The sequence below is a fragment of the Acromyrmex echinatior genome, chromosome 12, assembly GCF_024713525.1.
Source record: "Acromyrmex echinatior isolate Ae372 chromosome 12, ASM2471352v2, whole genome shotgun sequence".
Lineage (NCBI taxonomy): Eukaryota > Metazoa > Arthropoda > Insecta > Hymenoptera > Formicidae > Acromyrmex > Acromyrmex echinatior.
In genome coordinates, this window is record NC_141863.1 from 7,112,854 (window position 1) to 7,137,451 (window position 24,598).

Genomic DNA, 24,598 nt, shown 5'->3' on the forward strand with positions numbered 1-24,598 from the left:
GGTCCCTCTGGCGGTATCTCTCCCAAGCGGAGAGGTCCATCGGGTGTACTGGATACGCTCCGGGATATGCTACGTATCGCGCCGCCTTGGGGTTAACTGCGATTCTACTGTGTATCGCCGTCAAGGTATACCGCCGACGTTCGTCAATGACGAGGGACGGGATATGGCGAGCAACTTCGGTCGCGAGAACCATCTAACTGTAGGAAGAGTGCTCGAGGTCGCGACGACCCTCGGGAACACTGCACACCCGCGCGCCGTCTCGCCTTTCCGTCTCCCATGAGAACCGTCTGACCTGTAAAAAATCGCACTGTCAAGAGATATGTACCTTTAATGTAGATTCGCGAGATTCAATCCTTGAGATCGCTTCCAGTTGAACCGCACAGTTGCGGTATGGAATGCTGTTGTTTAGACAGATATGCAGAGACATATGTCTCAAACATATCTCGCGACGTGACACTTGTTTGCATCTCATTGATATTCATGTGATGCAAGCTGCGAATTGTAGCTCTTGACGTTACTTGTATAAGATGTTTACATTTTCCAAGTCAGATCATACTGGAAGCCTTCTAGTATACTATAGAGATAATCCTGTTAATATTTATTCTCATTTGTAGGAGGAAGAGGAGTAGGAAGAGGAGGAGAAGGAAGATCTTATAATACATGCATTCGTTTCTGAAAAACAGAGATGATTAACAATGACTGGAGACAGACTGCGATTATTATAATACAATTTTATCTACATTAAGACTAAGGTAGGTTTGTTTAATATTTGACAAGTCTTATCACATTCGTGATGCAATGTATACCTTGAAGCATCCAAATAATTTTTTCAGATCTGCCTTTTCCTCCATTATGCTGGTTCTGGGAGTATTTACTTCAATTGGAAATCGCTCAATTTTAGTAGATATACTCATCAATCGTGGACAAATCCCTTATAGATTTTTTGCATAAGAACAAGAAAGACATGAAAACAAAATGGTGATAGATTAGTGATGTGCCTTTATCTTCGGTATTTCAATTTTATAATACTATGACAGTAAGTACAATATTACGAAGAATTCGACTAGTTAAATCATTTCTTCTAACCATCCTATTTATGGGATAGCATTTAAAAAGTTTTTTCTCCATATGTATGTATAATCTATTAAAAAATTGAAAAGATGCTTCATATGGAGAGAAAAATTAGAAAGTTGATAAATAAATATTTATTATTTTAATTTTTTTCTCTATATGTATACTCCATATGGAGCGTTTTTTTTCACATTTTAGATAATAATATATAAATAGAACGATGGGAAGGAATTTTTAGAAATAGTATAACGAACTTAAAGTTATTACGATATTAAAGTTTAATATTCACGACAAAATTGATATTTTTTTTATAGGGAATGTCTTGACATATTTCGAAGGAAAAAGAGTGTATGTGATAAATAAAAATTTCTTGATTGTACAGCTATACATACAAAAGATGGATAGCTCTGAGTACGAAATGGTCAGAAACATGACTCTTCTCTTCTTTTTTGAACGACTGATGGACAAAGGTGGTCCACGTACATTGCACGACCTAAGTTGCCAGTTCGGGGCTAAAGGATTCACGAAGGAAATGCGTCAAATAGCGGGAGGTTCGCAAAGTGGCCTTAAGAAATTTCTAGCGCAATATCCGGCACTTTTTCTGATCGACGGCGAGTATGTATCCGTCAATACATTTCAACCAGTCGTGGAAGAAGAGAGCGGAAATAAATCGGGTAAACGCGACTATGCCCGCGAAGCCGTAGAATACTTTACTAATAAGCTATTGCAATACGGAGTAGGTACCGAGGTGCCTATTAAAAGTCTCTTGGGCCATCGATCGCAAGCCTCACCGGAAGTCAGGCATATATCCGGTCAGCACTATAAAGAATTTCGTGATTTTCTCATAAAGTATCCCGATGCGTTCGTAGTCAGCGAAGATAATGTAATATTGAAACAATATGAAGGTATGAAGCCAGAGCCCTTTCATGAACTGGAGCCAGATATTCCGATAGATCCGGACGTCACGGCGAAATTGTTGGACTTTTTTTGTATATGCATTGAGCAAAAGGGTCCGATTCTCATAGATCAGTTATTTAATATGGTCAATGAGAAATTTTCCCACGAAAACTGGACGAGTATATTCAAGACATCGCAGGATCTGTCTACTTTCATAAAAATATTCCCAGACGCTTTTCACGTGCAAACGAACCTGGTGACGTTGATAAGCCGACCGAAATCTTCCGTGATGGAACCCGCAGTCACGAAAACGAAGATTTCAAGCGGCAATCAACGCAGTCAGAATAACAATGTGGCTCACACCAATAATGTGGTGCCGATTATTCCGCCGAGCAAGATTCAACTCTCTCAGCCACCTCTGGATCAATTGGAAAGTGTTTGCAATAACGCCACATCTCAATCTAATTCGTTACAGAATGCGTGCACATCACCCGCTGTTGAAAGCAATAATAATTCACCGCCCGTGAGTTTGCAGCAGCAATCTCTGAAACAGAGATTTAATACAATCGTTATGAGAACTCTGGCGGATAACACAGAACGAGATCGCAGTCTGCAAGCCGCCCAGATGGGCGACGCGTGGAAATTGAAGGTATTACAGCAGACCAAAGTGATAGCGACTTTGCGAGAAAGTCTTCAAGTTACAGAAGATATAATAAATCCTCGAAAGCCTCCGTCTGACGGCAAGGTGGTCGTTTCTTTCGATTGCGAGGGTATAAATCTTGGTGTTAGAGGACAGCTGACTCTTGTACAAATCGGTACAATGAGCGGTCAAGCGTATGTGTTCGATTTGGTCACGTGCCCAGGCCTCGTTCAAGCTGGTGGTCTCCAGAAACTACTGGAACATCCTCATGTTACTAAGGTAAAAATATATAACAATAGACAATATAATAATTAGACAATATATAACAATATATAAAAATACATATAGATATTAATTCAACAAAAATAGGTAACTGCTTCAAACATGTAAACTTGTATTCATTTTTGCAGGTGATTCATGATTGTAGAAATGACAGTGTCAATCTATATAATCAATTTAATATTACGTTAACGAATGTTTTTGACACACAGGTACTTAATGTTCTTTGTATTTTTTTATATAGAAATAACGTATCATAAATGTAATATGAAATGACAATATCTTTTATAGGCTGCGCATGCAGTGCTTCAGTTTCAAGATACGGGAAAGCCTGTGTACAAAGTTAAAAATGTTAATTTAAACACTTTGTGCGATCATTATAATGCTCCGTGTAATCCGCTAAAGGAACAATTGAAAAATATTTATCGTAAGGATCAACGTTATTGGTCTCGGCGACCCATTACTCGCGAGATGCTAATTTATGCGAGTAGCGATGTTTTAAGTCTCGTACCTCAAGTTTATAATGCTATGTCTAGGTGTGTCATCTTATTCGTAATTTTCGTAAATAAATTCTTCTCATGAATATTAGATTAATACAAATAATTTTGTTTGTTATTAACAGACTTATAAAGCCGGAACAAGAAAGTCTTTTTGCAGAGCTTTGCGAAGAACAGATTCAAATGCACATAAGACCGGCGATTGTAAAAGCGCGTAAAAAGCAACGAAAGATCGCGACCGAATTATCAGATTTGAAAAAGAGAATGGAAGAAGCGACGAGTAAAAATATCGTTCTGAGTAACCGTGAAATTCGGCTTCTTCGTTATTTGGATCTTACCGAAGACGAAAAGGAAAAGCTCAAAGGAAGTTATAAAGTTGCTAGAAAATTGGAAAAGCTAGAGAACATGGGTCAGGATAAAGCTGATAGCAGTGATGACGACGACGACGATAAAACGGATGATCATGAATATCAAAGCTTGGAAAGCTACACATCGGAAAATTCTCATTCTGGTAAAATATCACATTTTAAGTTAAAATACAAAATCACTACTTAAAATTGTAAAGAAAAAAAAAATATATATATTAATACATTTTAAAATATAATTTTAAAAATCATGAAAATATGGATTTTTGGCAATTTTTGATAAGCATAGTTTGAAGATCTAAAAATTAATTTTTAGGTGGCATATTGTCGCCACGGAACGCCGATACTCCAAGTCTAACGGAGTCAATGCAAATGATGGATGAAATACTCTCGGACGGTCGGATGGATAAACTGGAGAAGATTGAGAAACTGGAAGCCATACTGTCAGCTGTTACAAGCTCCGCGACTGACCAACTTTCCATCAACAATGCGGATTCATCACCTATCAAATGCGTCTGTACGTGTCAAGAGGATAAGACCGACAGTACGCGAATGGATCGTCAAACTGCTGGAACTAGTGTGGCTTGCCAAACGCTTAGCACAGGTGATATAGTATTTACTAGAGTGTTTGTCAGCGAAGAGGAAAAAGAGCGAGTAAGATTATTGAATTCGCCAAAAAAGTAGATATTTACAGCTGCTGTGAAAGTAGTAGAAAAGTTGCCATTTATAGGTTTTTTTATAAAAACGGAACAATTGCATAAAAGAATTAAGTAGTTGAAATTTATCTATTTTATGTAATATATATGACAAGATTCATAGAGCAGAACTGGCGAAACTCGAGTTTTCTGACATGTCTGCTACTTTAAAAAAAATGTGTCTTAAATGGATAGGCCTTGTTATACATACCTTTCCAGATTTGATGATACAATCATCAGATTTTTGGAAAAGGATTATTAATTTTAATATGAAGATTATCTTTCTTTTACGAACGTTTAAGAAAGACCGAATCGTTTTAGTTACAAAAGTAGTATCAAGTTATAAGCGCTAATAAGGTTTTACCAGCAAATTTTATGATTTTTAATATACAACTTGTGGCTTTTTATGTTTGCTCGGGATTAAGATGCTAACAAATTTTTTTTAATATTGTCTCTTTAGATAAAACATATACATATATGTACAAATATCAACAGAAGAATCATGTTTATAGGGTAACGATTACTGATGCTCTTTTAATAGTGTTGCGAAATTAATAGAATGCATATTTCATGCTTGCGAAACATTTTTATGTGAAGTACTGCATTAAAATCGCTAATTTTTAAATTCTGTGGCCTAATTTGTGTCACTCAGAAGGGACGAATTGTCGGCAGTAATAGAACATAACAGCAACTATTAAACAAATACTTTTTCTTCACAGGAAAACATTTAAGCTTACGCACGCGAAATAAACTTATGCAGACTTCTTCCTTACATCGATTACAGATACAACTTATTTTCGTATATAGCTATACAAGTGCCAATTTAATATAGAACATATACAATAAATGGATTGATACATTTTATATTTCTATTTAATTACGTGCTTAATGAATAATTATTCCCGCACTTCCAGTAAATAGTTAATAATCTGATAGTATTAAATAAGATAAACCCATTATTCGTGTCACATAGATCTGCATTTATACTCTAATAACATATCATTAATAAGTAAACTGCCAGAGAATGTGGGGAAGTGACGATTTCGAGAGATTTAAATAAATTATTGTCATCGTAAATTGTCAGTGTTTTTAGTGCAATACTTTACACATGGACAGATAATATACATTTAATATCGATCATGTAATTCTTTTTTAATATTAAAAATACTACAAACATATAGTAACCGAAAGATAAATTATGTAAGCGAATCATTGATACATTCTCATTTATTATTAATCGAGAGGCTCAACTAGTATCAAATTGTTCGACTATTTCGTATATACTATTCATAAAGTATGCTAGAAGCTACTATAGTATATATACCTACATTTTTTTTGATCTAATCAAAACGCCGACTACTAGCAATATTTTTTATAAAAATTCTTGAGAATGTGAGACAAGTACATCGGATGTTGTCTAGTATTTTAATGTAGATGTTTGATTATTATATTTCGTTATATTGGAAAGCAAAATAATAATACTAGAGGCATCCTTATTGGAGAATGCGTAACTGTGTTGTTACTAGAAAGTGCAAGTTTAATTCATCGCAGAAATAATTTTGATATTATGAATTATTGTTCTGACAGTTATTTGCGTGCGTTTATATCAGAATAATTTTGCACGCGTTATAACTAATATGAATAATATCTTCGATATACAGAAATTTTATTTGTGAAATACTCGCCTTTTATATACACATAAATTATATTTAGGACGAAAATTCGACGAGAATATAAATCTCTTATAAGAATGTATAAAATAATTATGCATCCTTAGGCTTGGGTTCAATTTTATTTATGTCGTGGTCTCTTAGATCTTTTTTCAATTTTCTAGTATATATTATTTTATAAATATATAATATTAATTATATATTTATAAATTTTACACGTACACAAATTTCTCTGTATATTGATAATCATTCATATTTTTATCCCTTGCACTCATATATTTATTTTCGGATAATTACCTGTGGGATTATTAAGAATTTTAACAAAAAATTAATTCTTATTAACTTAAATTATTAATGCGTTGTTAATTGTAGATTCAATAAATATAAAAGAGAAAAATTATACATGTATTTTTACTTTTAGAAAATCAATGACAAAATTTAATCCAGTTTATAAATGAAATGAGTGCTGAGGATTAACAGAAGAATTGTACAATATTATTGTTCAATATTGCTTGATGATGATATAGTTTGCAGATTTATTGATTGGATTTTTGATATTTAATTCATCCTGATTTTCAGAAAAGAAAATGTCTTAATGCCATTCTTTTTATTTATTAATATGCATTTTCTTTTCTAATTATTTGGGTGATATTCAATTTTTATTAGCGATATTTTAAGAATGGACTAAAATGATATTATCTGAATTATTTTATAAGGCATTTATATCAATCGAATAGTAATTATACTAAAAAACAAGAAACATTACACAAAAATAATTATACGAAAGAATGCTGATCCATATAATTATTAACAATGACTAATTCGTTGCATACAGATGCGAAGTAAAGTCTAAAAGAATATACAATTACATAAATAATATACGTAATAAAGAATATTACAGAAAAAATTAAATTTGTTCATTTATTTATCTATCCAGCCATTTCTAGCTATTTAATTAAATAGATACTTCTATATTACATCTATTTGCATATATGAAATATTCGAAAAAAAAAAAGAGTACATAACTAAAAATATTTTTTTTTAATTACTGAAAATTAATATCTATAGAAAACGCATTTTACAAATATAAATAATATATAAATGAAAGTATTATATTTATGATAAATTACATATTTATGATAAATTTTACAATTTTCTACACATATAAATAAAAGTACATGAATACAAACATAATTTGCATGAATGTTCATAGTCTTTATTTACAAGATGTAATACGATTATCTATAAATTATTTACCTTTATTTTCACCAGTTAATTAAACAACAAATTATTTTTCTGAAATCATAATATGTTAACGTAAATGTATCAAAATGTTTATACTTATAGACATATTTCTAACACAAATACTACATCCATGCCATGCATTATCAAAATTATTGAAGAGGGATTAAAATTCGTTTTGGTATAGTAAGCCTTAAAAAAGGAGTAATATATGTCTGTATCGAAGTGCCTTTCAAGAAATATCTATTTGCATAGGTTGTATAATCTTCTAAACATAATTTAGCTTCCAGCGAACTTATATTTTCATGTGATAATAAATTTATAACACCTGGAGGTATTCCACATCTCGAAAACATGTCATAATATGATGATGGATTACAGAAGTTTGCATCAAACATTACAATGACAGAGTTGCCAGTAATTAAAGATTGCATCAATCGAAAAAACAAAATGTTTTCATTTTCCTCTCTAAGTATGATAACACCTAAAAATGGCTTACGAATATACAATATTTCTATCATTTCATTTTCAATGTGTCCTTGTATATTCCCATAGAAATATGGGAATTTTATCCATCTTTCTACTATAGCTGCTAATATAAATTTGCTAAAAATGAAAAACAAAGAAATAATTACTAAAAAGTTATCGAGAATAAATGTATACGAATGTATACGAATGTATATGTATATGTATGTATATGTATATATATATATATATATATATATATATATATATAAAATATATAGATATATATAATACTGTTTTCGATAACTTCATATACCCAGTAAATTTCAGTATGGACATAAATCTAGATAACATTTGTATTCTAGTCTCAATAGACATAATACTCCAAGTTTTGTATCCTTTCCAAGCAGATTGATAACATTTTTTTATATCGGTGCTGTAATAACCATATATATATAAAACCATTAATTGATTAAAAGTTTAATATGTTTTCTCAATTTTTTTAAATTTAAGTAAAAATAATATGTTCAGTTAATCTAATAAAATTTAAAGATTAAGAAAACGTGTGCATTCTTACTCTGTTGCATTTGCCCATAGACTGTCATTATGTTTCCAATACATACCCTTTATGGGTTTTTGCCACGCACCATCATAAAAAAGATTACCAACAGAAATATCGTTTATTTTTACAACAGATGATAAATGTACTAAATTCATACTGGATTCTTGATTTTGATTAATTGATTCATTTTGGTAAGTAATTTTCGGTATCACAAGTTTAGCATTAGCTCGATAATACTCAGATAGATGTTTATACATCCAAAGTTGTATACAACCACGGAAATCCATATATGTATTTATAAATATTAAGTCACTCTAAATAATTATGAAATAGAAAAAGAATTTTAATGAAATTTAAAATAATTCTCGGCAACATACTATTTTTAAACATTTTAAATAATATACATTTATAGATAATGCAAAATTCTTCGCAGCTACAACATCTTCCGACCATATGGATACTATATTTATTATGTTATCACATGGAAGATCAAATTGAAGATCTTTCACTGATTGAAATGTATCAATAGTTATGGATAATTCAGAACGATAATTCTTCATGAGCCATACAAATTTCTCATTCACTTGTTTTTGCACCCATATTTTATATAAAGGAAAGTGGTCTGTTATTATTAAACAATTAATAACTGCATACAAGTCCGAATCTTCTAAGATTATCATTACATTCTTTGTATAAGGTTCGTCTATATATACATTTTATATAAAAAATTTTAATTATAAAGACAAAAACATATTTTTATAAATAACACACAATGGGCATTTTCCAGCAAGAGACAGATGACACAGTGAGTAGATCTAGTGAATCATTTCATCTTTGTTTATCATTGAACAATAAGGATGAAACAATTTTCTATGTTATTATTACATCAATTGTCTTTATTGGAAAACGTCCAATATGAATAAACGTTTCTTTGTACCGTGTGTTGTAATAGAATATGCGTTGTCATAATACGTGTCTATATTCTGTGCTACATCTCTAAAAAATATAGAAAAAGATATTAGAAAAATATAAAATATTAATTTTAATATTAAAATTGTTCGATAAATAAGTATGAGAATAATTATACATTAGTAAAGAAAATTTTTTTATATATAGTTACTTGAGACAATCTGAAAAAAATGAATACATCACAGATCCTGTACATATCGTGACGAGTGTAATCATTAAATAAGTGGGTAATTCACTAAAACTATAATCTACAAAAACAATAAAAGTACATAGAAGTTATAAAACTTTCATAAATAATCAAATTAATATGTTCATTATTATGCTATCTATTATTCTTACTTATCAGAAAAAAAAAACTAAAAATACAATTGCAATCGCTCGTTAAGGAATTGCTAAATGTTTCAGAATCATTTGAAGAGGGCTTAATAAGAAGCCGAAATATGTATTATCTGTACAAATGTTCATTTAAATTTTAATTAAATCTTATTGTACTTTATCAATGTAACATCATTAATGTAACTTCTGATATCAATATTTTTTGACTCTTATATGTCCTTTATAATATTTGTTTAAATTGTAAAAATATAAATAACATAAATAATGATATTTTTCAATTTTGCAAATGCAAGAATAATATTATTGTAGGTACCTGTATCTATTAGTGCTTCATTAGGGATTAACACAGAATACTTAGTTAAATAGTCTAAAATAGTAGTAATCACATCTATGTGTTTAAAAATAGATGAAAAAAACGACATATTCTGATATATTATTTCTGCTAATATCTGCAATCTGTGCAAAAATTAGAATATTAAAACTATCAAAGATAAAAACAACTTCTATGTCTCTTATTCCATTTTAAAATTCTATCTTTATTTACCTCTTTGACAGATTATCGTTAGATTTAAATTTACACTTTTGTATCATATCAAATATACCATTTAGCTTCTTCAGTACTTCCTAAAAAAATATGCACATAAAGTAGTATTATATGTTACATACAAAAAATGGAGATTCTTTTAGCAATAATATTAAATCTCATAAATATTATCAACAATTATTATACACTGTACATATCAATATTCACTTTTTCTTTTTTATCATAATCTAGATTAGTATAATATTCATTTAAAATTTTCACTCGCTCCATGAATGCTAATCTAATTTTATAATATTTGGAAGAAAAAAGTAAAATTACAATCACTCGTTATTCTTTTATGAAACAACACAAATTTACAGGACGAAAAGGGGGGGGGGTTGGAAATTCTAGAAAATATAATATTCAAACTTAAGAAGTAGGGAGCAAATCACATATTGTTTATAGTCATATGTGACATTCGCAGCATGAAAACATCCACGTTTAAACGACATCTCAGTATATAATAAGTAAGGGACACTTTTCAGCAACAAATGTTACAACGTTCCTAAAATATTGCTGAAATGTCCTAAAATATTTCTTGCTTGGGGAAATTTTTTCAATAAAATTCCTCGAAAAATAATTCACCTCCTTTTATCATTATGTTTTCTCTCTCAAATTTTTGCCATTCGTAAAATAAAACATTCGTTAAGAAATAAATCTCGATTTTTTAATCACATCTAAAAATCATTACCGACCTTAATAAAAAAATTTTTCACAATATTTTGTTATCTCATATATTGGGTCATCTAAAAAATATCCGCAGTACTTTGTCACTAGATATATGACCATCAACACACATCTAGTGACAAAAAACCGCGGATACTTTTTAGATGACTTAATATTTTTAGAAATTCGTTATATTTTAAATATATGAGCAATTTTAAAAAAGTATATATTGTTAAACTCTTTAGATTTCATAAGTTTATTTAAAAATTATAATACGAGAAATTTCAGAATATTTCAGAGTTCACAAATTATGTATAGAATTCTAGAAAAGATAACATGATATACAATATAATTTTCCTCAGTATAAATCTTCTATTTCGATTAATATAAAAAATCTGAGAAATTTTCTAAGAAAATATAAAATTATACAAAAATTTTGAAAAATCCTGAAATTTAAATAAAATTTCTAAAAAATTATATAATTTAAAAAAATTTTACTAGAGAAAAACTACATGAACATGTTCGAACGACGTGGTTTGAAACACGGAAGTAATTAAAGATCGGACGATGTGTTATTGACCAAGTTAACAGAAAGAACGAACTCGATTGGATATATCATGTTGCTATTATCTTTTCAAAAATGAAGTAGAAATATTCGCAAACAGACAGATTGATAAAATTTACTTTTTCGATAAGTCTAGAATTGATAATTTATGAAAAAATCGGAGCAATGTATGACGCAAGGTATTGGAGAATATAAAAGATAGCTTTTTCAAAATCATCGAAGTTAAGTATCATAGAAGTTAAGAAGTAATAAAGAAAAATTCTTTGAGAAGAAATAATGAGAATTATCCCGGATTTACAATAGATTTTTAAGCCTTAAAGAATGGACGAATCACAATCACTTATTCTCCTCGTATTCGATTGTAGTTGATCAATTTCTTACAGTTTAAAACTTAAAACACTTATTGTAGATCCGGACTTATGCGTGGTCTACAAGGATAGTAGCAGTAGTGAAACTAATGGATTAAAGGTACTTTTTCATGCTAACACTCACTTTTAGCGTCAAAGCAGATCACGTGATAAAAATTAACCAATATTAAGCGTTAGTTTCGATCACGAATGACCTATTTTGACGCTAAAAATAAGCGAGTGTATAGCAATTGCACACGAGTCAATTACGTACAAACCAATCAAACGCTGAAAAAAAAAAAAATAATTCCCTAGGCAGACATCGCTGTGATTGGCAGTGAGCAATTGCTACGGTATGCAAATGAACTGTTCCCAAAATAAGCATCGAGGATCAACATGAAAAGGCATTTTTAGGAGTAGGCTTAGAAATCGAGCAATCATAGGCTGAGTTCAGCAGAACGTTTATTTTGCAACTGTTGAAGTTTTTTTCACGCTGATTGGATTATGTTTTTAGATCAAGAGGAATGGTCTAATCTTAGCGGAGAATCATAAAAAACAGTTGCAAAACTGTTATGTTCTTGCTGAACGCAGCCATAGATCATCTTCACGAATGTGTCATATGACTATTGTTTAGTCTACAATGGCAGTATCAATAATGGATGAGACTGTAATGATTCTACAATGAGTCGGTAATCAGAAGTTTTAGTCTTAATCGGTGAAGTTGGCCAATCAGCCTTAATCATATAAGTTGGCTATTGGTAAACTTCACTGATAAGACTTAGGCCGGGTTCACACCTTGACGGAAAAGCGGAAAACGAAAAAGCGGAAGCCAATCGGAATTTGTAGTAGTAGTAAGCGGCACATTTCGCTCGTCTGCTTCTGTCTTTCCGTAAGTTCTGATTGACTTCCGCTTTTCTGCTTTCCGTTTTTCCGTCAAGGTGTGAACTCGGCCTTAGGATTACCGATTACCGACTCATTGTAGAATCAGCGTAAAACGGGAAGCACAGATTCTTGCATAATGCACAACACGTAATGAGAAAATGTATCAATTAAAGTCCTTCGTTTTCTTCCTTTTCTTAAAATAAAGAATTCTGATTGAACTTCTTATGCCTTTTGTGTTATTCGTTATGCAAGAGTCTGTGCTCTCTACTTTATCCTCGAATTCCTCGAGGTCGATTTTGTATCTTCAAACAAGATGAAAATTACAAAAGTGAGTTAATTTAGATGTTGACCAATTAAATTATTAGTATTCTAGTAAATTCGCTCACTTTTGTAATTTTCACTTCGTTTCAAGATATAGAATCGATCCCTTCGTTCTGTTGATAATCTCGAAAATTTTCAGGACCGGCCGTCTTCGATAAATAGGGAGCATAGATGGGGAGATGGGAATTACAAAAAAATTTTATATGATGACATATACATTGGGTCATCTAAAAAGTATCCGCGGTTTTTTGTCACTAGATAGTGTTGATGGTCAACACATCTAGTGATAAAAAATCGCGGATACTTTTTAGATGATCCAATACTTTAAATAAATCTATTTGTTAAATTTGTTTTTTCGTGCTTTCCTCTATGTGATATTCTAAGTATCTCTAGAAAGGTACGGTCAATGCTATAAACACTTTTTTAATTGATCAGTTTGTAAAATTCTTTCTTTTAATTGGTCCATCAAATGCTTTGAAGCATTTGTAGCGAGACTTTGACCACAGCCGAAGTTACATATGTATGTCGCTTATTCAGTTTGCAAATAAAGAACCGACGAAAGATGTTATTTTGCCATATTACAAGTTTGATGAGACACTTTGATAATGAAAATTTTGTAATGAATGAAAATTAACAAATGAAAACTATTTTAGATTATTTAGATTAGATGAAGAACGCCTGTATGTCGGCATCGTGTTTATTGTCCTACTCCAAACACAGTATGTACATATGTAGTATCAAACGTGCGATGGAGATGCGAATGTTTTTACACGTTACCTCATAATTGCTAGTCATAAATCTTCTTTGTGAGAGTATGTTGAATGTTACATTTCTAACACGTGTAATAAAAATACACTTGCACTTATATGCAACATTCAAGAGAAATGATAAATCACGTGAGCTAACCTTTTCGTACTGTGCACATCACATTCGAAAGAGACAGTTGCATTCATCTCCAGCCAGTGGTCTCTGGAATGTGTTGTTTTTCGGAACGACTAATTTTTCTCTGGAAAGCTTACGAAGCTTGTATAACGAATAGTTAGTATCAGCTTTATCGATAGTTTATTTGTAAATTTTATTTAATAGTAAATTAAATATAAATAATAGAAGAAATATGAAAATGTGAAGTATACTTATAAAATTGTTTTTTTGTAATTTACAGCAGAGCCAAGAAACTTTGTCGATTAGAAGTCGTATCGGTGTGTAAAGGGAAAAAGAATGTTGTTGTACAGTATGCAGAGGAAAAGGGAATCATTGTTAATGAATGGCCCCTTAAAAACAATCCACAGGATTTTCATATCGGGATAGTTGTTGCCTTTGGCCATCTGATACCATTAAATATTATAAATTCTTTTCCACTGTAAGTCACTTTATTTATCCACATGTGTCCAGTCTATAAATTGTTATAATATGGTATTAATATATCTATTTTTTGTCACAGTGGTATGTTAAATGTTCATAATAGTCTATTGCCACGATGGAGAGGAGCAGCTCCAGACATTTATACCTTAATGAAAGGAGACACACAGACGGGAATTACAATTATGAGAATAGCAGAAAAGTAAAGTCTTTTAAAAATTTGGTTCTAATATTGTTTTTGAAAAATCAGCACATAGTTTGAAGCGCCTTTTCTCTTGTTTGTATTTTCTTTTTATTGTTTTCAGTGATAGGAGATCTTAATCATATTTTGTTTAAATTAATATATATGAGATTTTACTTTTCTCCACAAAAGATTTTATAGGTATTATTTCATTGTTTTTCTAATTTTTTAATTGATAAAGAAACGTAAAGAGTCATTTGAATTCAAGTTTTATTGGTAGAAGAATGAATATTACAATCTTAATATTATTTCGATTGCACCATTTAGATCGATAGACGGTTTTTTATTACTTCTATGTTGCTGCAGGTTTGACACTGGAGACATAGTAACACAGGAAAAGATAGATATTCATGCAGATGAAACTCGACCAGAATTAAATATGAAGTTAGCAAAGCTGGGTGCGAATGTTCTGATTGATGTGATAGGAAAATTGCCACAGGTATTATCTTCTTCGAGGCCTCAGGAAAAATTAGGTGTAACGTATGGTAATTTGTCTTTGCTGCTGTACTAAGCGACAAAATACATTAATGTTTTAACTATTTAAATTAGTTCTTGATGATTACACTTTGTAGCACCTAAAGTTGCATCAAGGACCTCTTTAGTGAAATGGGATGAGATGACGGCGAAGAACGTTTATGATCTGCAGCGTGCTCTTCTAGGATTGTACCCATTAAAAACCAAGTTTGAAGACGTGACTATAAAATTGTTGGATGTCCGGCAGACGTCGAAACCGGAAGATGGAAGAAATGTGGATATACCAGGTAATTAATCATTATTCCTGCATGATTCGCTGTGATACTAAGTAAGTACCAAGGATTGGAAACAGTTTATTCCTAGGAAGAAAATGAATTATCTGAAAATATAATTATTGTATATTTGGAGATGAGATGTGCATGATTAATGTGGTGAGCCTCTTCCAGGTTTCGCAAGATTTGATCGGAAAAGTAATGCGTTAGTTGTGACATGTAAAGGACCAAGTTGGATCTCAACAACGAAAGTAATTGTGAAAGGTCATTCAGTTATGAGTGCATTGCAGTTTAGAAATGGATTTATACGGGGCAGAAAGAAAGATTGGATATTATTTCAGAGTAATGTTACATAATCTATAGCGCTGCTTCTGACATCAATGCTATTCTTTTGTAAATGTATATGACAATTTCATTGAGAAACAGATAATGAATATTAAATTTTTATTTACTACAATAGTAAAATTTAATTTAGAATGTACAAAATGTAATATTAACGCAGTGACTACTGTGAGAATAATAAATTATTTATCATATATGTCAATGTTTCTTTAAATACTGAATACGATGAATTGCTTTTTGCTCATTTCTGATTTTGCATGTAAAATAATATCAAAGTTTTTGTCTCATGCGAAAATATTGTTTTGTATATTCCTTTTATTTCTCTCTTTATAATAATTTATTTAATATCTTTTATCGTAGAATTCCTATATAAAACTACAAAGCATTACGAAAAAAAATCAGTAAAAGAAATAACGAGAAATAAGTAGCGTGAACTATAGCTAAATTTCAAATAAATCAGTTTTAAGTGGAATTGCAGTAGATTTTCGTAGAATTCATTTTTCTTCAAATTACAGCAAAGTTTCTCTCTTCTATGTGTTCTCGTGTCTTACAAACAGGGACTCGGACCGAAATTACATTATGGATTAAAATTTCGGCTGGTTACTTTGGCTGATAATTATGGAGAATATTTAACTTTTAGTTTCGGTGTCGATTTCAGTTCTTTTGAATTTTCAGTGGTAACTATGACCATCATGTTATATAATTATCGAAAATAGAAACTGAAAAGGACCGAAATTCAACGGACTCGGTAACTGTTACGGTAAAAGAAACCAAAAGTTGAATTTAGCCTCGGACCGTTATTCGGATCAAATTTTTCGATCAGAGTCCCTGCTTACAAAAAAAAAAAAAAACAGAATAACACTGAATGCCTTATTTATATAAACGTAGAATTGGAGCTGCAGATAGAAAATTGTTGATATTAAGTCTCAGTTTCAGAGGCCTGAAATGAAAGAAATATTTTTACTATAAAAGTCTTTCTTTTATTATGTTTAATGTGCCAATGATATGTCCACATTGACAATAAGCGGAAGACACAAAATGGAGTTCAGAATGCTTCAAGATATCATTCTATTTTGCTGTACATCAAAAAAATAAAAATAAATATTATATAATAATTTAATTTACATTGGATAAAAAATTTTCTGTTCCTATTCGCCTGTAATATTAATTTTTAAATTTTCGTAAGACGATATATCTATCTTTTCTATTTGATTCACCTCGAGAAACCAGCTCAAATCAATTTATTCACGTATAGATTAAAGTACTTTATATTTTGTCATAACTTTAGTTTATTGTCTCTATTATCAATAATGTGCAATTCGTTTTCTCTTAATTAAATGTTGAATAGAAAAAGAGAAATTATTATCTATATTATAACTACATTATAAAAAATAGTTTCTTTTACGTACATTGTAATGCTATTTAAAAACTTCTATAAATGTATTATATATAAAGACAAAATAGAAAGTACATTAATCTAATATTAAAAAATATTGGTGTCTATGGACAGTGTAAAAATTTATGAACTTACACTAGGATCGCAGTCGGCACAGTGCCACGAATATCCTCTCCTTTTTGGAGACTTTTTCACAGGAGGATCTAAGCACGTAAAGTGATAGCATTTCTTACATTCGTCACACCTGCAAGAATTAAATACATGACATAAAAAAATCGTTATAATATTTCTCAATTTTAGCGTCTATAATTTTAAGATTCCAATTATCATTTGTTATAATACTAACATAACGAGATTTTGGTTGGTGCCGGGAGTATCACAGACGTTACATTGTGTCATAAGGTCCGTATCTTTCCCTCTCTTCGTTCCTGTTGACAGTCGACCACTGCTATTCACAGATACATTTACTGGAGGTACATTTGCAGCCGGAGGTGGCACAGGTGGTGGTGGCAATGTAATTTCAGTACTCGAAGTGGCCACAAACATTTGCGGGCTCGATTCCGAGTCTGTGTGTCCTTCCGGTCGACGAATTGGTTTTATCTATATTTAATTAATTAACATTATTAATATTCAAATCAACGTAGTAATAAAATAAAGTGGAAAAATAACAGATACTTTTATTGTAATCCTTCTATGAATCTCTGGTTGGCTTTGAATTTCTGGATTTTCTATATCTAAACTTTTTCTTTTATGCTTTCTTTTTCTCTGTTTGATTCCAGTTATCGGATCTGGAGAATATCTTTTATGCTTCTCCCTAAGAAATATTAAGTATTTATATGTACAGGGTCCGGCAAAATGATCTCCCACATTTTAATCTTTAATAAAAACGCCATTGTAAATGCTATTTAGATTTTATTTTTATTAACTGAAAATTTATGCTATGCCATTTGTTTTTATTGAGTTTTGAAAATTACAGAGTCAAGTGGCGACCATTTTTTTCGATACACATTCGAAGCTGATTTCTAAAAGTTTCCATCACTCGAGCAATAATTTGAGGCGATATTCCTGTAATTTCTTGGCGTATTGCTGCTTTCAATTCGTCAATGGTTCGGGGGTGGTGTTGAAAAATCTTCGCTTTCAGGTAGTCCCAAAGGAAAAAGTCGCATGGGGCAAGATCGGGTGACCAAAACTTAGAGAACTTGAACATTCGGATGTGTGGTTTCAACAGGATGGAGCTACAGATGGAGCACGGCTCATACGGCAAAAAGGACAATGGACGTTTTAAGGGAAATGTTTCCAGGACGCGTAATCTCGTTACGTGGAGACGTTGGCCTGCGCGTTCACCCGATCTTGCCCCATGCGACTTTTTCCTTTGGGGCTACTTGAAAGCGAAGGTTTTTCAACACCACTCCCGAACCATTGACGAATTGAAAGCAGCAATACGCCAAGAAATTACAGGAATATCGCCTTTTATTGCTGCAAATTATTGCTCGAGTGATGGAAATTTTTAGAAATCAGCTTCGAATGTGTATCGAAAAAAATGGTCGCCACTTGGACTCTGTAATTTTCAAAACTCAATTTTCAAATTTTCAAAAACAAATGGCATAGCATAAATTTTCAGTTAATAAAAATAAAATCTAAATAGCATTTACAATGGCGTTTTTATTAAAGATTAAAATGTGGGAGATCATTTTGCCGGACCCTGTATATTAAATAATTTAATATTATTATATTATTTGCACAAATATGATGAACATATAAATTATTTCTTCCGATCATTTCGCACCTTCTCCTTTTTTTCCCACTTCTTTGAGAAACCACTTCCGTTCCATCCGCTGAAGCTACCATGTATTCTGGTGAACCTTCTCTTATGGTGATATTATTAACAGATTGTTGATTGTATATCGACTCAGATACTTGGGTAGGTTCTACAGTTAACGGTTGCGGTCCCACTGGTTTAATAGTTAGCTGTAAAATTTTTTATACCTATATTTTATATCTATACTAACTCCAGAGTTAAATCTTCATTTATTCATAAAATAAGTATAATATCATATTATCAAAATAAATACCTTTGGTGTTGTATGTGTGTCAGGAGTAGTAATGTTTGTTACATTACTGACAGAATTTTTTGATGTGGTAGGCGTGTTTGGTGTCATGGCTGCTTGCACTTCCTGTGGTGGTGTAGGCGTCGAGTTAGCCTCATCCTTACAATGTCTTAATTTACGTGGTGCCGATGTATCCACACGTTCCACTTCTGATCCCGAGGATTCTTTATCGCATTCAGAACATTGCCTGCAAATTACAACATTAAAAAGTTTAACGAAACAATTGGAATGTCAAACATTTATGTTTTCATACATACCATCCCATTTGTCTCGTTTTCTTAGGCATTCGTACCAAGGGAGGGCTTAAACAAGATAGATGATAATGCAAATGGCACGTGTCGCATTTAGCGAGAAGATGTTGATTAGTCGAACGTCTACAAATGCCGCATTGATGTCGTAAGGTCGTCAGCTCACTTTTGTGATTTTGTTCTTGCGCTTGGCTGCTCAACACTCTACCCTCACGTATACCTTCAGCACCTTTACCCACAGGGAGTGGAAATCCAACACCCATCTTCAAGGCAGCTGCTGTAGGCACACCTAAGCCTGTACCTGTAAAAAGCTCTTCGTGTATTGACTGCGTTTAAAGATTTAAACTCCATAACTCACCAAGAGTGGGTGCTATTCTTGGCTTTACAAGATCGGCGATCGATGGCAGAGGTTTCACGAAACCGGCGCTTTTAAGTACTTGATGATACAATTCTATCTTTTCTTTCAATGTCACGTTCACTCTAATCTGTTCCTCATTATCCTTCATCACTTCGTCGTATTTTCTATCAAGTCTCTGTTGTTCGTTTAATAACTGTGAATTAATGTCAAGAAGTTCTTGCAATCGTCTTTTCATCGATGTTACGCGCAAGTTGCGATCCAAATAATAACCAATAAATTCTACACTGAAAGCGGGAGCAATATGCCATTTTTTTCTAACATCTACTAATGCCACCAGTTGAGACTCTTGTGCTTCCAGGGCAGCCGTGTCAACACCCATTAATTCGGCCTTTCGTGCCAATTGACGGCAAGCGGAAGCAGATGTAGTTAATAAACGTGGCATCTTTTGCGTAGGTACTATAATTAATACCTACTTAGAAATGTATTTAAGAATATATATTTGTTAGAAAATATTAAAATTTACCCCATGGTGGCGGACGCGATGCTTTATGAGCTAAATACTTGTGTCTGTGCTTGGCCAATTTTCTTTGAATTCTACGTTGTTCGTCCGAATCTAAATGATTAGGTTGCTTCAAAATCTGTTGCCGATACTGTGCACGCATTTGTAAAGCTAGCCAATTACGTCTACGTCTACGAACGAGGGATTTATCAGAATGCAATTTGCAATGTGCATAAAATGGATCAGCTTGATCGACTTCTTCACTGTGTGCTTCGGATAGTAGACCATCTCTTTGTGCACTATAAAAATAATGTTTCGTATTTTATATTTGTAGTACACACAAATTGTGACAAATAATAATCTTCAGATTGTTATTGTTAATTAACAGTATTACCAGGTTACGTGAAAATATGTGTGACACATTCCGGCATCACATTCAATGCACACACCGGTGCGTGCGTAACACGAGTCTTCACATAAAGAACATGTTTTTGCACCCCATTTGCTATATGCCATTTCAAATAGCGTCACACTTGACAAACGATCGACCTAAGATATACACATATTTAAATTAGTATTTAAAAATTATAAATACAAAAAATCACACAGTACAAGATTTACTTACTTCACCAAAAGCGACACCAGGCACGTATAGAGCACACACTAAATGAACCCATTTTCCGACATCTGTTTCTTTAAAAATTCCACCCTTATTAGGACAAAGTTCACATGATGGATCTTCGATTCCTGCACTACAGGCTTCGCAGAACCATGGTGCCGATTGGCATAAAGAGTCAGTGCTTGAAAAACTTTCTACGTCAGATACACCGTAACAGCCTAAAATTTGATTTTTGTTCGTAAGACGTAAATAAAAATTAAAAAAAAAAAGGTGTTTACGTTTTCAATTAATGTACCTTCATGAACACTGACTCCACAACCATCACATTCTACAATTTCGTTTATGTCATCACTCCTGTCTCCTAAGCAACCACAACAAATTAGTACTTTATTTAGTTTATCATCAAGAGGCGCACCCTTTAGAGCTTGTTGACGAGCTTGCTCAATCACATCCCCCACAGTTAAGCCAGTACCATCTTTTCCTCTCAATAATGGATCTTCTAATGAATCATCAGATTCTTCAGATGCATCTTCTTCTTCTTCTATAAAAACATATATTAAACAACTATTATTTACTAGATTTACTTAATAAATTTCTTTATTTCTTATTATTTTTACAACAAAGCCTACTTCCACAATAATATTTTATAATAAGTATTTTATAATTTGCATTTGCAATTTGCTTTTTATTTTTTTCTTCCATGTCATCGACATATAAAAATACAAAATGACAAAAAAGTGTGGCTGCAAAGTTTTATGCATTTGGTTTTATTTTTATTAAATTATCAGTAAAATATATTTAAAAAAAACCAAAGAAAGAAACTCTAGAATGTTAGTTATATTTTAATAAATATCAGAAATAATAACATTCAAAATTTGACTACCTTTAGTTTTGATACAATTTTTAATGTGCTACAACAATAGTATTTTTCCACACATAATTCTTTTAGGCAGTCAATAAAGCAGGCTTCAACTCACCAACTGATGAAAATCTTTTAGTTCAGAAACTTGTTAATAAATAAGATGTAACTAACACTCCAATTTGTATTTTTTTTTTAAATCAGGCCTATCCAACACTTCTGCGAGTACGAAATATTTTATATACTACAGGATGGGAAAAAAAGATTTAACTGCAAAGCTTTATACATTTATCAAAACTGTGTTTAGAAATTTTACCTAGATGCACCCAGATATTATTTTATCCTTGTTGTTTACTGAATGTTAAACAAAGATAAAATGATCACTATATTGCACTGTCATATTATATGTATTACACTGTGTTTTTTACTGGAAAGCATCAAGTACCTAGTGATAAATAAATGATCCCTGACTGCATCTGGATAATTTCTGCAGCCCAAATCATTATCTAGATAGCAAGCTGATGACAAATAATATCATTTTGCTATGTAAATAGCAATATATATTTAAAACAAGTCTGTCCAATACTTCGCTTGTAAACTGAAATGCTTCCACCTCTCCGCTGTCTCAGTAGAGCGAGACAGAAATAAAACAAAGGATGCCAAGATTTTGCCTGAATTCAAGCCTGCCTAATATCAATAATACTAGCTTACCTTTTCCATCATTAGAATCTACAGAATCATCATCTGATTCTTCGCAATGATCCTCGATTCTAAAATCACTATCATCCGAGCTCTCACCAAGGTCAAAGTCAAGCAAAGACTGCTGTGCTGATTCAACCGGTTTTACCCTTCTCTTCTTGGGGTCTCTTTCAACTGCAAAGAGCAATAAGATTGATTTTTGCTAAATATCTAAATGTATTTCAAGAAAACGTTGATCGATATATATATTAGTCCAAAATTAATATGCATAAATATTTAATAATTAATAACGCAAAGAAAGCTATATTGATTTGATATTTTTATAAAAAAGAAATATATAATACAGACAGTTTTAGGTTATGTTTGCTTAATTTCTCTAAACATACATGTGCTGGTCATGATGATTTTGTAGTATCTCAGGAAAACTTTTATCAAAATCGGAGTAATCCTTCGCACAATCTATCTACACTCTTTTAAATCAAATATTCCAACGTATTAATGTAACTACATTTTTTGGAAAGTACCTCCGTCAAACACGCCACTCGCAAAACCACATACGGGTGATACGGGTACGCGCGCGCATTCTATTACCGATAATACGTTAGGTTAATTTTACGTGTCAGCAAATGAGGTTGCCATAATAATAAAGTACTTGATTATGGTTATTATTATGCATTCACAAAGGCCAAACCGGCTTGTTATTATCATAATGCTGACGTAGATTTAATAATGTATCGATTGCAATAATAACGGTAATGACAGAACTACGAATAAACATCCATATACGCGCGCGCGCGCGCGCAAGAGAGAGAGAGAGAAAGAGAGAATATCACCCACAGAGTACCCACACTAGTTTATAAATACAATGGAGATTAATAAATCTACTAGGACATGTAATCGTTTCAATGCATTAATCAAATTATACAACTAATATTGTTTACAATGTTTAATAACTTGAATAGTAAATTCACGATAGATTAGATCATAATAGTAACAAATCATGGAACGGACAAAATAGAGAAATAAATATTATATAAAAAAAAAAGAAACTTACTTAAATATTGAAAACAGTACTTAATACAGTATATAAAAGAGATCTGCTCAGCTAATTCAAATTATCCACAAATAATTGGATCTTATCTTCATTCATAAGAAGAAACAAATATAATATGAATACACTGTACTCATGTTTAATCATTGAAAACTATGTATTTATTTGATATAAGTGTTGAAATGATCTGCAAATTGTTCTTTTGGTTTATCCTAGATTATATCGTTTTCTATTTGATAAATCTTGATAGATAACTCGTAAAACAAAGCAATTTTCGCTTGATTTCGGTTTTCAAATCTGAAAGTAGCAAGAAGAACTCATGGGATTTCAGACACGCGGACTATTCTGTACTCCATCGATTCCAATGTCTCTCGCGGGCTGGCGCGACATGATTCCTAAGTACCGCATCTACGGAACATAATCACGGGAATTATTCGCGTACAATATTGGCGCAACTCACTCATTGTTTTGTACAGAAATCCAACGTCGTCGTCCTGTGACATTTCTTCGTCACGAACGCTGTACACCAGGAACGGAACGGCCTCCGGTTCCTCCTTGGAAAGTATTTATCCAGCGTTCAGTTTTCCTCGGATATTCACCGTCTCGAGAACAAGTCAAAGTTTGCAGAGATATCGAATGATACCAAAGAAGTGGAATTGTTGTCTCACCCGGCGTTAATCCTGATCACAACGGCGTCCATACATCCGACGACGCGGCGCCGACGCGCCATGTTGCACGAGTCCTTTCGCGGGAAGTTCAATCTTTTTCATGCTCAAGAAAAAAAACTTTTGCTAATAACGTTTGTTATTTTTGCATTGTATACTAAGAGGTCTGTATACTGTATTATTATAACATCCATAGTAAAAAGAGGAGTATTGAGAGGATAAGAAGTAGAAGGATTTAATCCACTTTACTGTATACTGATTATAAAATACTTCATACTGAGTATAAAATTTTTGTGCAGCCTTGAACTTTCATCCTTTCCGTTCTATGCGAGATTGATCTGTCTGCGAAAAAAAGA

The 24,598-nt window shown here is 32.0% G+C and overlaps 4 protein-coding genes across 8 annotated transcripts; 2 read left to right on the forward strand and 2 right to left on the reverse strand.

Annotated features, from left to right (window-relative positions):
• The first annotated feature begins 6 nt into the window (after positions 1 to 6).
• egl (Egl_like_exo domain-containing protein) lies at positions 7 to 7,026 on the forward strand. Its single transcript, XM_011062801.2, has 8 exons — positions 7 to 125; positions 615 to 752; positions 834 to 1,036; positions 1,386 to 2,887; positions 3,019 to 3,099; positions 3,179 to 3,423; positions 3,510 to 3,895; positions 4,066 to 7,026. The coding sequence occupies exons 4-8, from the start codon at positions 1,469 to 1,471 to the stop codon at positions 4,431 to 4,433; spliced, it is 2,499 nt and encodes an 832-aa protein (XP_011061103.1). The 5' UTR covers positions 7 to 125; positions 615 to 752; positions 834 to 1,036; positions 1,386 to 1,468; the 3' UTR covers positions 4,434 to 7,026.
• On the reverse strand, positions 6,739 to 13,958 carry LOC105150012 (uncharacterized). 3 transcript variants are annotated; one of them, XM_087411663.1, is made up of 9 exons: positions 13,830 to 13,958; positions 10,233 to 10,312; positions 10,002 to 10,144; positions 9,504 to 9,600; positions 9,321 to 9,379; positions 8,788 to 9,086; positions 8,399 to 8,697; positions 8,138 to 8,257; positions 6,739 to 7,962 (listed from the first exon to the last, which is right to left on the reverse strand). In XM_087411663.1, the coding sequence occupies exons 1-9, from the start codon at positions 13,845 to 13,847 to the stop codon at positions 7,509 to 7,511; spliced, it is 1,569 nt and encodes a 522-aa protein (XP_087267789.1). In that variant the 5' UTR covers positions 13,848 to 13,958; the 3' UTR covers positions 6,739 to 7,508. The 3 variants fall into 3 exon arrangements, with proteins under 3 accessions (XP_087267789.1, XP_087267790.1, XP_011061101.2); XM_087411664.1 differs by lacking the exon at positions 13,830 to 13,958 and adding an exon at positions 11,884 to 12,142; XM_011062799.2 differs by lacking the exon at positions 13,830 to 13,958 and adding an exon at positions 10,857 to 10,940.
• On the forward strand, positions 13,520 to 15,863 carry LOC105150011 (methionyl-tRNA formyltransferase, mitochondrial). The gene is made up of 6 exons (XM_011062798.2): positions 13,520 to 14,090; positions 14,215 to 14,412; positions 14,494 to 14,613; positions 14,959 to 15,137; positions 15,225 to 15,413; positions 15,573 to 15,863. Exons 1-6 carry the CDS (start codon positions 13,867 to 13,869, stop codon positions 15,752 to 15,754), a joined length of 1,092 nt encoding a protein of 363 aa, XP_011061100.1. The 5' UTR covers positions 13,520 to 13,866; the 3' UTR covers positions 15,755 to 15,863.
• Positions 14,846 to 24,329, reverse strand: LOC105150016 (PHD finger protein 14). 3 transcript variants are annotated; one of them, XM_087411659.1, is made up of 14 exons: positions 24,038 to 24,329; positions 22,539 to 22,700; positions 21,264 to 21,509; positions 20,975 to 21,186; positions 20,744 to 20,898; positions 20,374 to 20,648; positions 19,851 to 20,306; positions 19,502 to 19,793; positions 19,209 to 19,431; positions 18,923 to 19,104; positions 17,812 to 17,950; positions 17,483 to 17,736; positions 17,272 to 17,380; positions 14,846 to 15,485 (listed from the first exon to the last, which is right to left on the reverse strand). In XM_087411659.1, the coding sequence occupies exons 1-14, from the start codon at positions 24,078 to 24,080 to the stop codon at positions 15,480 to 15,482; spliced, it is 2,754 nt and encodes a 917-aa protein (XP_087267785.1). In that variant the 5' UTR covers positions 24,081 to 24,329; the 3' UTR covers positions 14,846 to 15,479. The 3 variants fall into 3 exon arrangements, with proteins under 3 accessions (XP_087267785.1, XP_087267784.1, XP_087267786.1); XM_087411658.1 differs by having other exon boundaries at positions 14,846 to 16,680; XM_087411660.1 differs by lacking the exon at positions 24,038 to 24,329 and adding an exon at positions 22,913 to 23,342 and having other exon boundaries at positions 14,846 to 16,680.
• Positions 24,330 to 24,598: the final 269 nt, after the last annotated feature.

Bases quoted from the DNA above. Each gene is read 5' to 3' on its own strand.
- egl (XM_011062801.2), top strand. From the start codon at position 1,469: ATGGATAGCTCTGAGTACGAAATGGTCAGAAACATGACTCTTCTCTTC. The intron at 3,100-3,178 runs GTACTTAATGTT...TATCTTTTATAG, and splicing joins CGAATGTTTTTGACACACAG to GCTGCGCATGCAGTGCTTCA. The intron at 3,424-3,509 runs GTGTGTCATCTT...TGTTATTAACAG, and splicing joins GTTTATAATGCTATGTCTAG to ACTTATAAAGCCGGAACAAG.
- LOC105150011 (XM_011062798.2), top strand. From the start codon at position 13,867: ATGTTGAATGTTACATTTCTAACACGTGTAATAAAAATACACTTGCAC. The intron at 14,091-14,214 runs GTTAGTATCAGC...TGTAATTTACAG, and splicing joins CGAAGCTTGTATAACGAATA to CAGAGCCAAGAAACTTTGTC. The intron at 14,413-14,493 runs GTAAGTCACTTT...TTTTTGTCACAG, and splicing joins ATTATAAATTCTTTTCCACT to TGGTATGTTAAATGTTCATA.
- LOC105150016 (XM_087411658.1), bottom strand. From the start codon at position 24,080: ATGTCACAGGACGACGACGTTGGATTTCTGTACAAAACAATGA. The intron at 20,307-20,373 runs GTAAATTTTAAT...TATTAATTATAG, and splicing joins ATCGCGTCCGCCACCATGGG to TACCTACGCAAAAGATGCCA. The intron at 17,951-18,922 runs GTGCGAAATGAT...AATATTTCTTAG, and splicing joins AGTGGGAAAAAAAGGAGAAG to GGAGAAGCATAAAAGATATT.
- LOC105150012 (XM_087411663.1), bottom strand. The intron at 9,601-10,001 runs GTACCTACAATA...TTGTTTTTGTAG, and splicing joins TGAAGCACTAATAGATACAG to ATTATAGTTTTAGTGAATTA. The intron at 7,963-8,137 runs GTATATGAAGTT...TTTCATTTTTAG, and splicing joins TCCATACTGAAATTTACTGG to CAAATTTATATTAGCAGCTA.